This window comes from Macaca mulatta, chromosome 7 (assembly GCF_049350105.2).
Source record: "Macaca mulatta isolate MMU2019108-1 chromosome 7, T2T-MMU8v2.0, whole genome shotgun sequence".
In the NCBI taxonomy this organism is placed as follows: domain Eukaryota; kingdom Metazoa; phylum Chordata; class Mammalia; order Primates; family Cercopithecidae; genus Macaca; species Macaca mulatta.
This window is the reverse complement of record NC_133412.1, coordinates 143,342,751-143,358,522: the sequence shown is the minus strand read 5'-3', so window position 1 is coordinate 143,358,522 and position 15,772 is coordinate 143,342,751. Positions and strand designations below refer to the sequence as shown.

Sequence of the window (15,772 nt, the reverse complement as noted above, 5' to 3'; positions counted from 1 at the left end):
TTATGTTCTAATTCTTGTCACTTCTGACAACCACAGGTGAGACTCACCTCTGCTCTCTGGGCCTTGGATTCCTTATCCATCAAAAGAATTTGTGTTGGATGTGTTGACTTTTATGCTCCTCCCTGACTGGACAATTCTGTATTCTGTGAGTCTTGTTTCGTAGTATACAGATTGTCTACTGCTGAGAATACTTTCAGTGCTGACAGTATCTTTCATTTCAGAAACTTCCAACTGTAACTTGAAACCTCTAGTGTATCTGTTATCACATTGAGTCTATCTAGAGATCAACTTGGCCAGTCAACTCAGCTGTCCAGCCTGTAAGCTGCCCTAAATTGGTTAGAGTGCCCCAAGGGCCCCAGGTTGGCACTCCTCAATGTGCAGTCACCAGTCAGCTCCCACTGCAGTATTCTAGGGCATTCTCAGAATGACTAGTACTGCTCTAGGCTCCCAAATGTTCCAGACATCCTATCTCAACTCCTGCACTTCTGCCTTTCATAGAGCCCCCAGAAAAGATGTGTTTAGAGCCATGTATATTCTGCTGAGAGCCTAGTAAAACCACTCTGCTCAGCAGCTTTCCAGATGCTCCACCTACCACAAACATACCATCGTACTCCCTCCCCAGTGAGACAGGAAGAATCCTCTTGAGCCAGTGCCTTTTCGCCCCTGAAAAGAAACTAATAGAGGAATCAACCTCAAGGGGAAATCATTAGGGGAGAGCACATCTGTGAAGACAGTAGCTAGATCTGCTGGGAGTCTGAGGAATCTGCTCCTGGCACCCCCTTGTAACAGGAGGGCCCAGAGCATCCCTAGAGTTGATTATACAAGAGAACTACCCAGACTTGTCTCAGAGAGATGACTTTGACTGCTTGCCAGGTTTTATTTGTTCTTCAGTCAGGCAATGATATGATTTAATTCCATATTTCAACATTTAAAAAATTAAAATAAATTAAATGGCATTAAAATACATCTGGCTTCTGGAGAATAGTATCAGAACTATGTACATAAAGGAGGCTGATCACCAGCATCCCTTGATGGCTTTGCAACAAGGCAGAAGATGTCAGCCTCCCCCATGGGTAACCTCAAAAGATAGAGCCCAGGTGGTTCTCTCTTGGCAACAGGGAAGGGCAGGAACAATGTCTACCTGAGGCTGCCCTGGGTTTCTTGCTCCTCTAACTCCAGCCCTGACTTCCTTTCAGTTGCAGGGGATGCTTTCTCTTGGCCCTTCCCGACATAACACACTCCTTCAGCCTGCTGAAAGGAGACATCTGGCATTCAGAGCACCAAAGTTTGGTTCTGGCTCCATTATTTATTGGCATAGAAACACTCAGCAATAAACTGAGCCCCAATTTCTTCTTCTGTGCGATCATCCTCACAAGAAGGATTAAATAAGATCCTGTGAGTGAGAAGGTCTTTGTAAACCCCTGGCAAATAGCATTGCTTAATATTTATTGAATGAATGATGCAGTATAAATGCCAATTATCATTATGCCATACTCTGAAGGAAAAGTGAGGTGCCAATGAGAGGACTAGGATTGAGAGAGGAGGTTGTGTTTAGAATTAGACTCATGACTTTTGTCCAAACATTATGTGGTCCCACTAGTTCTTGAGAATGAACAAAACTATCTGCACTCTGAGGTCATTGGCTTTAACCATAAGGCTTGCCAGGAAGTCTGAAGTCTCTTCCTAGATGCATCTTTCCAGAATCACTTAATGAAAACTCCTGTAGAGTCATTTTGCATCCATTCAACAAATACTTACTGAGTACTCCCTCTGCCAGCACTAGCCAAGGCACTGGGAATACTGTGGTGAACAAAAGGGATGAGATTCCTGCTACTATGGAGTATATATTCGATGATAAACTAGTAAACAAGCAAACAAAAACAAGGATGATTTCATCAAGTGCATATGGGCTATAAAGAAAATGAAAAGTGATGTTACAAGAGAGTACTGGAGGGGAAGATTACCTTTAGATAAGATGGGTGGGGGAAAGTCTCTCAGAGAGGGGTATCTACGGCCTGAATGAAACTTAAAAGTGACCTCTGTGGATATTTAGGGTAAGGTTGTTCCAAGTAGAGAGAACAGTAGATGCAAAAGTCCTAAGACACATGCTTGCCTGTTCTAGAAACTTCCAAGTATTTCATCTAGGTTGGAGTGGAATATGGATGGAGCAAAACAAAATGGTAGGAGATTTGAAAGGTCAGCGAATTAGAAGCTAGACGAGAAGTCAGTAGGAGGTGGGGTGCCACAGAAAGAGAGAGGATACAAAGAATGGCGTGATCGATCTGATTTACATTTTAAAGAGACTTTCTGGCTATTTTGTGGAGCGTAGATTATAAGGGGTGGAACAAGGTTGGTAGCTGTTGCAGTAGTCCAGGTGAGAGATGTAATATTAAATATTAAATCTCCAGCAGCTAGAATGGAACGTGACACATATTTGGCACTCAATAAATTTGAGAATGCGTCCAGGCAGAAATGATCTTCAAAGAACCTACAACTGTGATGGGCACATCACGGTGCTCGACAAATACTTTCGTTCATGAATCAATGAACAGCATCAGGCTTTCTTGTAGCTACTCTAAATTAACTTGAAGTTAATCTCAATATTTTGGATCTTTTACAAGTAATTCTTATCTTTCTAGCTAGCACTATTTCTTAGGAGCAATATGTTCCATGGGTTCATTTTTTCCTGTGTGAAACTGTGCGGTCATTTGAAACAGATCTGAGATGTCTAACTCCACAACGGTTAGGCAGTGTTCATAAATCCCCAAACCCTTTGCTCACATTTAGATACTGATCTCATATACCTTTCTGTGTGTCACTCCAGAGGGGTGACCAGACCTGCTTCATCAGTGCATCTCCAGAACTTATCACAGTCTGGTCTACTGAATCCACAAATGGTTATTCCCTTGACTAGACTGAGGAACACTCTAAGGCCTTGGTTGGGTTCCATTTGTCCCACAGTTACAGGAAGTCCTAAAGCTAAGAAGATATCTAAGTTGGATGGTTTCGTGTTGATTCCTTCAGCTTCCATTCCTTGGGGCCTGGAGATCTCAGGATCAGGATGAACTTTGCAGGGCCAGTGGAGGAAGGGGCCTGATGTGGTGTGGTCCTTGCTAGGCCTCTTCATTCCTCTTCACCATCATCTTCTGTTTCTATTGGTCTCCAACTTACATGGATTCTCCTTTCAGTGCCTCTGAAATCCAAGCCTTCCCCAGCAGCCCTTCTCCCACTGCCTTGGTTCAGGTCTCCATTGCCTCTCACCCCAGTCCTGGGAGAGTCTGGACTGGTCTTCTTGCCTCCAGTCTTGCTCCGCTTTCATTCACCTATCCTGTTCCCACACTGTCATCACTCTAGGCTGCCTATCCAAAAGAAAAACATTGATCTTGTCCCTCCTATAACTAAAAACCTTCAGTGTTTCCTTATTGCCTCCAAGAGAATGCCCACATTCCTTGGCCAGGCACACAAGGCCTCTTACCAGCGATTCCTCACTTATCTCCACAGCTTCTCTCAAGTCTTTCAGCCATACTGCTCATCCTTCTGGAAACAGACACTGCTTGTTCAGGCTTCCATGCCCTTTAGCATGGGCTTCCTATGGCCTTTGTTTGAGATGCATTGGCTTCCACCCAGTTAACTCCTGTTCATTCATTAAATCCTAGATCTAATGTTAGCTGGTTCATGCAGCCGGCACCAGTGATCCCAAGCAGTGCTATACCTTCCTTTCTTGTGATCTCTTGGCACGTTGCACATGCTTCTAAATCTGGTACTTGTTTCGTTGTAATTATTTGGTTTTCTGTCAGTGTTCTCCAGTGAAGTGTGTGCTTCTCTAGAGGGATTATATTTTATTCATATTACTCAAATTCAGAAAACTGTGCTCACAGCATCCCTGACAGATGGTTCTCCAGCCTCCAATTTGAACACTGCCAAAGATGGGAGAAATCACTGGATATTATCCCTTCTATTTTTGCACATTCATTCGATGTACTCATTCATTCAATAAATATATACTGAGCATCTACGATATGCCAGGCACTGATTTAGGCACTGGGGATACAGAAATATCAGATAAAAATTTCTACCCTCTTGGAACTTATATTCTAACTTTTCTGAGTGTGTGGGGAAAAAATGAGTTTGGAACAAATTAACCTTCTCAGCATAATTCAGTGAAAGTCAGCCTGTGACACATAAGCTGGGTTTCATACAAATGCATGCATGCATGCATGAATGAATAAATGAGTAAGCGAGTGAATGAACAAAGAGGCCATGAGGAAGTGTGAAGAAGTAGACCTAAGCTATTATCACTGAAAGGAAAAATAATTAGAAATACAACTTGCTGAAAATGGATGAATGGCATCATTTTCCTACAAAGACAAGGGAATTATGGATCTTTTATATTTCATCAGTACAAGTATAAACCAAGTAGACAGCAAGTTTAGGGAAAGACAAAGGGAAAATCTGCTTATGTGGGTAGAGAATTGATGCTGACTATTCTTGGCAAGTTATGAAAGGAAGTGAGATTTCAAGAAGGTGAGATGTTTGTCCAGAACATAGAAATGTCTTGTGGTACCCATTTGTGGGTCAGTGCATGATCTGCTGTAAGTCCTTCTCCCAGTCCAAAGAAAGTCTCTAATGGCTGGAATTTCTGGGATGCAAATGTCATAGTCAGGTGAGGTTCCTTCTCTTCTCTCCCAGGATTTTCAACCTTGTCTGTATCTTAAAATCAACTAAGGAACTTTTCAAAAACATAAATATTTAGGCTCCTCTCCCAGAGAGTTCAAAACTTAGGTCTGGAGTAGGATCCAGATGTCTGTATTTTTTAGAACTCCATGATTATTCAGATGTACAGCCATCTCTAGAATGTGATCCTGGTTCCATCACTGTCTCCAACTGGAGGATGACTTAAATGCAGATGTAGATCCAGCCATGGGAAAAACAAAACTTAAATTAAGCTGAGCTAAGCCCTCTCTCTTCCTAGCTTTCTGGCCCACTCTCAGTGTTTGTAACTCCCCAGATCTGTCAAGGATTTGCAGAGAGCAAAGTCCTCTGGTTTACACAAGTCTAGCACATTTCAGGCATGTTTGAATCATAGAATTTTAGAGGCAGAGAGGGTATCAGAGATCAAGTTCAACCTCTTAGTCCTATCAATAGAGTTTCACAGAGTGTGATGATTCATTGTTACAAACAAAAAAAGCTTCCCCTTTGGGAGGCTGAGGTGGGTGGATCATTTGAGGTCAGGAGTTCGAGACCAGCTTGGCCAACATGGTAAAACCATGCCTCTACTAAAAATACAAAAATTAGCCGGGTGTGGTGGTGCACACCTGTCATCCCAACTACTTGGGAGGCTGAGGCAGGAGAATCACTTAATCCTGGGAGGCAGAGGTTGCAGTGAGCCGAGATTGTGCCACTACACTCCAACCTGGCCGACAGAGTGAGACTCCTTCTCAAAAAAAAAAAGCTTCCCTATATTGAGTTGAAATTTTTCATAGGGCTTCCAGAAGAGTGTGGAAGATGGATAGGTAAACAGATACGCCCAGTACAGTGTGATAAGTGCTTCATGGGTGACCAAAGTGTTAGAAGAACCTAAGAGAATAAATGATTCACTTTACAATTAGAGGAAGACACATTTTCAGGGAAGGCTTCCCAGAAGACACAGAACTTTCTGGAGCCTGAAGTTCTTGACCTAAGGGATCTTGATTCCTAGCCTACTCTTCCACCATCCCTTTCATCCCCTGGAGCTTAAAAGCAGACTTTAGCATTTGACATACCAAGTTTCATAGCCCCTCTTTGCTACTAGGTCAGCTAATGGACCTTGGGTAAATTATGAATCTTTGAGGCCCCTGTATCCTCTTTTCTAAAACAGATAACAAGACATGTCTCATGGTGGGGTTGTGAGGTGTTAAATAACAGATATAAAAGTGCCTAGAGCAGTGTGGCTATAGAGTAGCTGCCTGATAAATATATATGATCATTGCTGTCATCACTTTTTAAAAGTCCTTTGTCCATATAAAGCATGAGGAGATGGAGGCCTGCTGATGCCCTGGTCTGTCTAGGAAGCTTTCTTTTCTCTTCTTGTGTAGTAGTACTTGGGAGAATGTCAGCAGGGTTACATGAAACTGTCAGATGGTTCAGAAGTCATTAAAGGTCTGAGAAACTTCAGAGACGGCAAAATATGACAATTGCCTGAGATCAGCGAAGCAAGAACAGTATAATATTATCTCACATATGACTGCAACATTCTCTACATTAAAAGCCCTGCTGCACTGCAGCCACTGCCCACACAGGTTGAGGCAGCTGTAGAGCCACCAACCTGAGCGCTTAGAGCAGCAGAAGAAAATCATATTACTTTTCAAGACATAGTTGTAATCAATTATTACAATAATTACTTGTTTATCTCCACCCCTCATCAGAAAATAAACTCTCAGAGGTTGGAGAAGTGGTTCATAGCTGTACCTGCAATTGTTAGCACAGCGTTTGGCCTTAATGGGAAAAAAAATGGATTTGGTCCAAGGGGCTTTTGGTAAATCCAGAATGTAGGCTCTCCTTGACTTTTCCCTGGTCCCCGCTTCCTACCACCCCCTTCCTAGCTTATTCTCTTATCCTCTGAGGTCTCTCTGGGAGTCTAAATTCCACACCTGGTTTTCACATGGCTCTGGGCCCACCTAAAATAAATGTGTCCCTTCATTTTTTTCCTTTCCTGTCATCAAAGCATGTTCGACTGGAAGGAACTATAGTGATCATCTAACCCGGAAGGAACTATAGCAATCATCTAACCAAACCTGCATTTTATGGATGAGGAAGCTGCTGCCCTAAGACAGTCACTGACTTCCCAAGGTCTCACACCGCATTGAGCAAGGCTGGAAAGGAAGTTCTTGTCCATTTTCAAATCCAGGGCTTTACCATGGATCCACTCTGCCTGTATGTAGAGCTTCCAAGCTTGTGGGGGGCCTCCACATCTAGAAAGACTCAGCCTGCCCTCCTTGAGCCTTTGCTCAAAGAGGCCCTCAAACCTAGGGTATGTGCCAAGCACAGTGGTAACACCATGTGTCCTGGAGGTAGACTGCCAGAACTCAAATGCTTACCTTTCTGTTTACTAACTGGGGTCTTGGGGAAATTCCCTAACCTCTACGAGTTGCAATTTACCATCTCTAAAACAGGTGTGGTGATAATATCACCTCTTTCACTGTGAAGATTCAAAACATTAATAATGCAAGAAAAACATTTAATATCATTATATTTTCCACCTTGGATACAAGTTCCAGTTGTGGCAATCAAGCTACCTAAGCAGCAGAGGTCATATCTTTCCCACTCTTGAGAGAGTCAGAAACTTCGTTCCTGTGGCTCTCGAGGAGTATTGCCGAGGACAGGACTGCACTGACTTCCGCCCACTGGAGGCAGAAGAAGTGCAGGAGAATAGGCAGTGTGCTTGGACTTGGTTGACACATCAGAGCCAGTGCAGCCTGGCTGGACCTAAAACTTTAATGTAAATTGGCTATGACACCTGTGCAGGGGCCCAGATTTAGAAGCAGAGAGGTACAACTCTACCCAGGCTGGTGACATGCCCGGAGCAGTGTTCCCATTGGAGAAAGTGGAGGGCATAGCAGGAGGGATAATTTGCTCAGTCTGTCCTGGTGGCACTGTTTTATTAATGATCTGGAAGAGCGGAGGAACGGTGACTTTAATTAAATTTGCCAGTGATATTAAAAGATGTCAGGAGCCACTGCTGAGGACACAGACACCTTGCAGATGGCCTCAGGGGCGTTAGGAAGATGATCTGGGAAAGAGATGAGAGGCTGGGGGCTGAGCCAGGGCATCAGTTTGGCTGAGAGAGGGGAATGTGACATGAGGACAGATGGTCATCATGAGCAGAATCTACCTAGCCCCACCGTGCTTGTCTGTATCTGTTCAGTTTGCAATAGAGTTCTGTCTGACCTTCCTGATCCTGTCTTGCCCCCTTACTGCCGTCCTAAACCCTTAGGTGAAATTGGTATTTCTGAAAGACAAATCATACCATGTCATTCTTTGGTTTACAACCCTATCATTGGCTTTTCATTGCCCTTAGAATAAAACCTCGTCTTCTCTGCCTGGCATCTAAAGCTTGCCATGAGTGAAGTTTTCCCTACTGTCTAGCCTCATCTACTGGGCCTCCTGCCTCATGCTGCATGTCTTGTAATCCCATGCCCACAGCAGCATTTTCCATCATGTTTCCATGTCTTTGCCTTTGCCTCGGCTGTTCTTTTTGACTCGAATGCCCTTCCCAGTTTCCTTTTTTTTTTTTTTTTTTTTTTTTTTTGACTAAAGCTCACTCATGCTTGAAGTCTCATTTCAGGAATCACCTCCTTCAGAACGCCTCCCTGAATCCCCAGGCTGGCTCAGTGCCCTCTTCACATTCCCATAGCATTCTGCCCTACCTCCTCTTTTTACAATGAAAGTGTCTATTTGTACATCTGTATACCTCTGCTAGATTGTACCTTTGAGGGCAAACGCGGTGTCTCTCTCTCTTTTTTTTTTTCCATTTAATCCACCAGCGTCTAATACCAGGTCTAGCAGATCACAGACTTTTGTCAATGTTTGTCAAACAGAACTGATGGGAAGGAGAATATTTGTTGGGAGGCTGCAGCAGGCAGCCAGAACAACCCCAGTAAGCCTGGGAACTAGGCATTGAAACGGCAAGTTTCTCCTCTGAACAGGTGTGGGACAGTCATCTTACTTATAAGTCCACATCAGACTAGAAACTGATTGGAGGCCATGGATGTCCTACAACAAAGTGGTACAGCTTAGTAGAATGGGATGGTAGAATAAACCATCCTTTATGTCATCTGTCTGTGAGTTCTAGTTCTATTTCCTTTGTACTTCAAATAAATGACTTAGCTAAGACTCAGTTTCCCAAAATATAAAATAGGTATAAAAATATTACTAACCTCATAGGGTTGCTATGAAAATTAAATGAGAAAGCACTCAGCATTATGCACATAATAAACACTTGTAGATGCTAATTACTGTTATTAATATCTTTATGATTTGGGGTGGTCCTGGGGGGGGGAAGGGTCTCAAGTTGAGTCATATCCCTGAGTATGCCTCGGGGTTAATAGCCTTCTGGAACCACAGAAGATCAGCTGGGTCTCTAAAGGGTTGAGCTGGACCCCCAGGATGTTGGAATCTATCTCAGTTGGTGTCTGGGCCAGGGGCAATTGCATAAAAAATGACCACTGGCTTGGTCATTAGAGATTTTCCTGCTTTCTCTAACATCTCAGCCAGAAACCATTTCCCAGCAGGGCTGCAGAGAGGAACTGGGCATTCACAGGGCATTTTCCACCTTCAATTTCAAAAACTTGTTGCATGCATTTACTAGCCATCTCACCTCCTTGCCTTCTTTTCTTTTTCTTTTTTGTTTTTGAGATGGAGTTTCACTGTTGTTACCCAAGCTGGAGTGCAATGGTGCGATCTTGGCTCACTGCAACCTCCGCCTCCCGAGTTCAAGCCATTCTCTTGCCTCAGCCTCCTAAGTAGCTGGGATTACAGGCGTGCACCACCACGCCCAGCTAATTTTGTATTTTTAGTAGAGACGGGGTTTCACCATGTTGGTCAGGCTGACCTGGAACTCCTGACCTCAAGTGATCCACCTGCCTCAACCTCCCAAAGTGCTGGGATTACAGGTGTGAGCCACGGTGCCTAGCCTTGCCTTGTTTTCCTTAATCTTTTCCTTCAGTTCATTTATTTTCTCATGGAATAGTCTTTTTAAACTGGCCTCTGATTCTGATCATATGATAGCACTTTCCCCAGAAAAACCTGTTGCCACAGAGTGTCTACAGGGCCAAAGGAGAACAAAGACTGTCATCCTCCTTAATTCTCCTGGTCCATAAGATAAATAGGACTCCAAGTCCCCTGTTCAACAGGATGATTCTACCATCCCAATGTTCCATGTCCTTTTACTCTGGAAGACCAGCTCTCTTCCCTCCCCTATGGATACTCACCCTCTTGGGATTGGTTGGCTCTCACAGCAGCCGCCCCCTGTCATTGGGTTGGCACTTGATGAAAGAGCTGCTCAGCTGTGCCTACCATCTGTCGTCGCTGCATGGGGCGCATTGGAATCCACAAAGTGTCAGGGTTTTCAGAGGTCAAAGTAAGGAGCCAAGATCCTTTTCTCTCCACATTTCTCTGGGGTGGGTGAGTGTCAAATCTCTGAATGAAAGCCTCTGTGCACATCATTGATGACAAGAGCTTTCTTAAGCTTTGAAGATGGATGCTGAACACCTTCAACCACTCTATTCCTCCACAGTCATCCTCATATCCTCTTCTCCTCTGAGTGAGGTCAAAGAGGCAGAGGCCCCCAGCACCTGTTGAGATGCCCCCAGCACCTAGACTAATGGGGAATGTGGGCTTCAGCACTTGGCTGCCACTCTAGGGATTAAACCAAGTTCACCCTCAGCCCTTTGGGAAGGAGGTCTTCATGGGGACAATATGCACCCTGATGTTTTGTGTCCCGAAGAGAATTTCTCTTTGAGAACAGGCTTTGGGAATTTAAAGAGGTCCCACATAGCCTCTAAAATCCAGTCAGGATTTGTCTATGAAATGTATATGTATTTGCAAAGCAAATGGCTATAATTCAGATAAAAAATAAAGAAGGCTGATATCTGAGGAAGCTTCCTTGGTGACTACATTTATTCATTCCGAAAACATACAGTTACTGAGAACCTACTAACCACTCAGGATACCATGATAAACAGAAGAGACACAGTCTTTGCTCTTATGTCATTCACTGTTTAATGGATGAGATCTAAAGCATTATTAAGGGTGGGGAGTGCAAAGAAGAAACCCTCATTTCAAAGACGAATGAGAATAATGGCATGTACAAAGGTCCTGGGGTGGACAGTCACTTGGTATAATCCAGGAGTGAAATGAAGGCCATTGTTGTTGAAATGTAATAAGGGAGAGAGTGATGGGATGAAGGGGGATGAGTGGGAAGGAATGAGTTCATGCAAGGCTTTGGAGGTCATGCGTGAGAACCTGATCTTTATGTCAAGAGCAAGAAAAGACTACTAAAGCGCTTCAAATAGGGGAGTGATTTGCTTAAGTCTGTTTGTTTGTTTGTTTGTTTGTTTTTTAAAAAAGATTACAGTGGCTATATGAGGAAAGTGGAATCGAGAACTAGCAAGTGTTGGAGTGGTGAGCTCCATTAGGAGGCTACTGAAGTAGATTCATGAGGTAAGGAGTGATGGTGGCCTGGGCTGGGATGATGGTGGTAGAAATGGTGGAAGAGTTGAGAGGATTTAGTGATTAGATAAGGGAGAGAAGAGAGATGAAGCCTTGCAGACTAACACCTGCTTTCTAGCATGAGTAACTGGGTGGCTGAAAATGCTATTTTCTGAGCTGGGAAACAGGAGAAAAAGGAGCATATATGGGGGATGAAGACTTTGAATCTTTAAGGTGCTGTACAAATCCAAATCGGCTTTCCTTTATTACCAAGGGTACCCTACACAGTTGTAGCAGAGGGAGAAAGATCCCCCCCGCTTTTTTAGCTATTGTATGGTTATTTTCATTCTCATTCCACCCAAATGAGGCAGTGAGTGGTAAGATGAGTATGTAATAGTTTCAACTGCATTTCTTCCCATTCTTCTGAGCTCAAACTCACCTTTTAGTGGTGTGAGGCCAGTAGATGAGGCTACATATCACCCCCAAAATCTTGTCTCCAGTTTAACAAAACTTATTTTATTAATAATGATTTTTACCACTTGTTCCTTTTCATGTTTGGGTTTGAAATTTGAGTGAAATTTGAATGATCATCTTCCTGTTACTGCCTGCTTAAACTGCTCATAAGCAGGTTTTACTGGAGGGCTCAGAGCTGCTGTGAACTTGGTCTTGGGCACACCTTACAGGGCCTCTGTTTGGCTATGGGTGGGTGGCATTCACTATGAATCAACTCTTTAGATTTCCCAAGCTATCTCAGAATTATAGCTTGCCTCCAGAAGTCTTGCATTCGGGGAGGAAGTTTCTTTCCAAGGGAGTTCAGTTATATGCAGAGCAAGGTTTTCAATTTTTCGGGGACTAGTCCATGAAAATTCAATTCAATATACTCTTGCAAACCTATGTTATCCAAGATTCTTGAGTATAATGACAACAGGGTAAGGAAGTCCGAACACCTCAGAAACAGTATAGATGGGGATGAAGATTCAGGTTATACATTGCCTATTTTAAGTTGCTTCTTGATAACTCTCACAGGTAATAGAGGTTTGGGAGACAGGACTTGAAGGATATTGCTGCATTTCCATCCCCAATATTCCCAGCTATTTCAAGCCATTTTTCAATGGAGTCTCCACCAGATGGTTTGGAGGACAGAGCAGTTATTTGTGCCTCCCATTGACATCTATTTTTCCAAGTGAGAGACTGCCCCATATGTTAGTGCAATATGTCACTGGAGGTGAAGCATCAGTTGTATTGGTGGGAAACTGACGTTTGCTGTCCCTTTTTTCCTCATGCCTTTTCCTGCCTCTCTGATCTTTTCTAGGTCTCTGGCCTATCAGGAGGACGATTGGTGCTGCAATAGAAGCCAGTGGCTAAGTCTCGTGTATGGCGTGGTTAAGGTTGCAGCCTCTCACCTCTGCCTTCCTCCATTTTGGCCTGGTTACCTTTGTACTCTTCTTGAATGGTCTTCGAGCAGAGGCTGGTGGCTCAGGGGATGTGCCAAGCACAGGGCAGAACAATGAGTCCTGTTCAGGGTCATCGGACTGCAAGGAGGGTGTCATCCTGCCAATCTGGTACCCGGAAAACCCTTCCCTTGGGGACAAGATTGCCAGGGTCATTGTCTATTTTGTGGCCCTGATATACATGTTCCTGGGGGTGTCCATCATTGCTGACCGCTTCATGGCATCTATTGAAGTCATCACCTCTCAAGAGAGAGAGGTGACAATTAAAAAACCCAATGGAGAAACCAGCACAACCACTATTCGGGTCTGGAATGAAACTGTCTCCAACCTGACCCTTATGGCCCTGGGTTCCTCTGCTCCTGAGATACTCCTCTCTTTAATTGAGGTGTGTGGTCATGGGTTCATTGCTGGTGATCTGGGACCTTCTACCATTGTAGGGAGTGCAGCCTTCAACATGTTCATCATCATTGGCATCTGTGTCTACGTGATCCCAGATGGAGAGACTCGCAAGATCAAGCACCTACGAGTCTTCTTCATCACTGCTGCTTGGAGTATCTTTGCCTACATCTGGCTCTATATGATTCTGGCAGTCTTCTCCCCTGGTGTGGTCCAGGTTTGGGAGGGCCTCCTCACTCTTTTCTTCTTTCCAGTGTGTGTCCTTCTGGCCTGGGTGGCAGATAAACGACTGCTCTTCTACAAATACATGCACAAAAAGTACCGCACAGATAAACACCGAGGAATTATCATAGAGACAGAGGGTGACCACCCTAAGGGCATTGAGATGGATGGGAAAATGATGAATTCCCATTTTCTAGATGGGAACCTGGTGCCCCTGGAAGGGAAGGAAGTGGATGAGTCCCGCAGAGAGATGATCCGGATTCTCAAGGATCTGAAGCAAAAACACCCAGAGAAGGACTTAGATCAGCTGGTGGAGATGGCCAATTACTATGCTCTTTCCCACCAACAGAAGAGCCGCGCCTTCTACCGGATCCAAGCCACCCGTATGATGACTGGTGCAGGCAATATCCTGAAGAAACATGCAGCAGAACAAGCCAAGAAGGCCTCCAGCATGAGCGAGGTGCATACCGATGAGCCTGAGGACTTTATTTCCAAGGTCTTCTTTGACCCGTGTTCTTACCAGTGCCTGGAGAACTGTGGGGCTGTACTCCTGACAGTCGTGAGGAAAGGGGGAGACATGTCAAAGACCATGTATGTGGACTACAAAACAGAGGATGGTTCTGCCAATGCAGGGGCTGACTATGAGTTCACAGAGGGCACGGTGGTTCTGAAGCCAGGAGAGACCCAGAAGGAGTTCTCTGTAGGCATTATTGATGATGACATTTTTGAGGAGGATGAACACTTCTTTGTAAGGTTGAGCAATGTCCGCATAGAGGAGGAGCAGCCAGAGGAGGGGATGCCTCCAGCAATATTCAACAGTCTTCCCTTGCCTCGGGCTGTCCTAGCCTCCCCTTGTGTGGCCACAGTTACCATCTTGGATGATGACCATGCAGGCATCTTCACTTTTGAATGTGATACTATTCATGTCAGTGAGAGTATTGGTGTTATGGAAGTCAAGGTTCTGCGGACATCAGGTGCCCGGGGTACAGTCATCGTCCCCTTTAGGACAGTAGAAGGGACAGCCAAGGGTGGCGGTGAGGACTTTGAAGACACATATGGGGAGTTGGAATTCAAGAATGATGAAACTGTGTAAGTAACCTTCCTGTATTCTGCCCCTCCCCGACCCCATCTTTTGCCATCTCTTTCTGTCCTTCTGTACTGCACTTTACAACGTTTCCTTGTGTTTGTGTTAATGTCAAACTTTGGTTCCATCACAGGTATGCAGGATCAGCAGACACCACTGGACAGGTTCTGCTTCCAAACTCTTCTTCAGTTTTCTCACTTTAAATTGTTTCTGGGCAAGGAATCCTGTGACAAGAGCTAAGGACACAGAACATTTTGTTCTCTGAAACACAAAATGATGGCTGGTGGAGCTGTGGGATGACAGAAGTTTCATGATATCAGATTTTGGAAATTCTTGTGACTAAGAAAGACTAGAGAACTGCTTGGGCCTCTTCTTCCTCCCTTCCTCATATGAAGGGTGTCTATGAGCTTTGAAACCAATCCTTTCCATTCTGGGCAGCAATAGCCCAATCAGAACATTCTCAAGAAAACAACTGGCATTGGCTTTGTTCCCTGGTACTATATTGCCAGTCTCACTGTATAACCAGATTCCAGGCACATCTTTAATTTTGAAATTGCAAAATTGATAGAAATTTGGCGATCTTTTAAAATGCCCATAGACTATTTTATGGTGTGAGGCTTGCCCAGGTTTGTTGAATTGAGTCAGTATGGCTTGGATACTGGAAAGTATCTTGGAGAAGCAGAGCTCCCAGGGCAGTGGCCACTTGTCTTTAGTCACAGGTCTAAGCTCCAAAATCTGGTGAAGCAGTGAAGGAGAAACATCCTAGGAATTGTGGGAGAAAATATATCTTCTGTGTGGTCATCTCTTTTCACAGTCTAGGACTCCTGAAATACCTCTTCTTGGGTTACTGCCCTGTTCTGCCCTTCAGAAACTGGGTGTTACACTTCTGTCACCTCTATTACCCTAAGGCCTCTGCCCATTGAACCCTCTTGCAAATTGGATATTCTGTCCTTTTTTCAGTTGGATAGCTTTAAAAGGGAAAGCAGAATGACTTTTCTCAGGATTTGTAGCTTATGAGAAAGTAGACTTTCCAGGGTGGCCTAGAAGGGTGGAGATGAGAAACAGAACTGCCTCTGAATGACTGCACATATCCACAAGTAGGAGATGGTGTGAAGAGTAAAAGGAGCATATAGGAAGTTGTGGTGGGGGGTGTCCAATGTTTCAAGAACCTGCTCATTATACCTTCAGTGGGAAATGAAGCCATATAACCTCCAGAAGAGGAGGAGGAAGGAACTCATGGAAAAGTGGGAAGCCATAGAAGCTAGGGAGAAGTGTCCTAGGAGTGCTTCTGCCCAGGTCCAGCTATGAGACAGAGCTCAAAAAGAGCTGGGCACTGCTGACGACAGAGCTGAGTGACCCGGGGGACCCTGCCCCTGTTCTTACTCAATCCCTTCCTAATAATGTGACTTGGGGCAGGTCATTTAGTGGGTCT

At 44.4% G+C, this 15,772-nt stretch overlaps 1 protein-coding gene across 19 annotated transcripts in view; it reads left to right on the top strand.

The window, feature by feature from the left end:
* Positions 1 to 15,772, top strand: part of SLC8A3 (solute carrier family 8 member A3) — a 141,452-nt gene that overhangs the window by 8,215 nt on the left and 117,465 nt on the right. For 10 of the 19 annotated variants that reach the window (XM_077941305.1, XM_077941317.1, XM_077941309.1 and 7 more), the window contains exon 2: positions 12,500 to 14,345. The exons of 1 other annotated variant lie outside the window; for it this stretch is intronic. In XM_077941305.1, coding sequence (XP_077797431.1) covers positions 12,562 to 14,345 — 1,784 coding nt within the window. In that variant the 5' untranslated portion in view covers positions 12,500 to 12,561. Of the gene's footprint in view, positions 1 to 11,106; positions 11,200 to 12,499; positions 14,346 to 15,772 lie in introns of all 19 variants that reach the window. 8 more of the 19 variants (XM_077941316.1, XM_015143990.3, XM_077941314.1 and 5 more) reach the window with 1 other exon arrangement.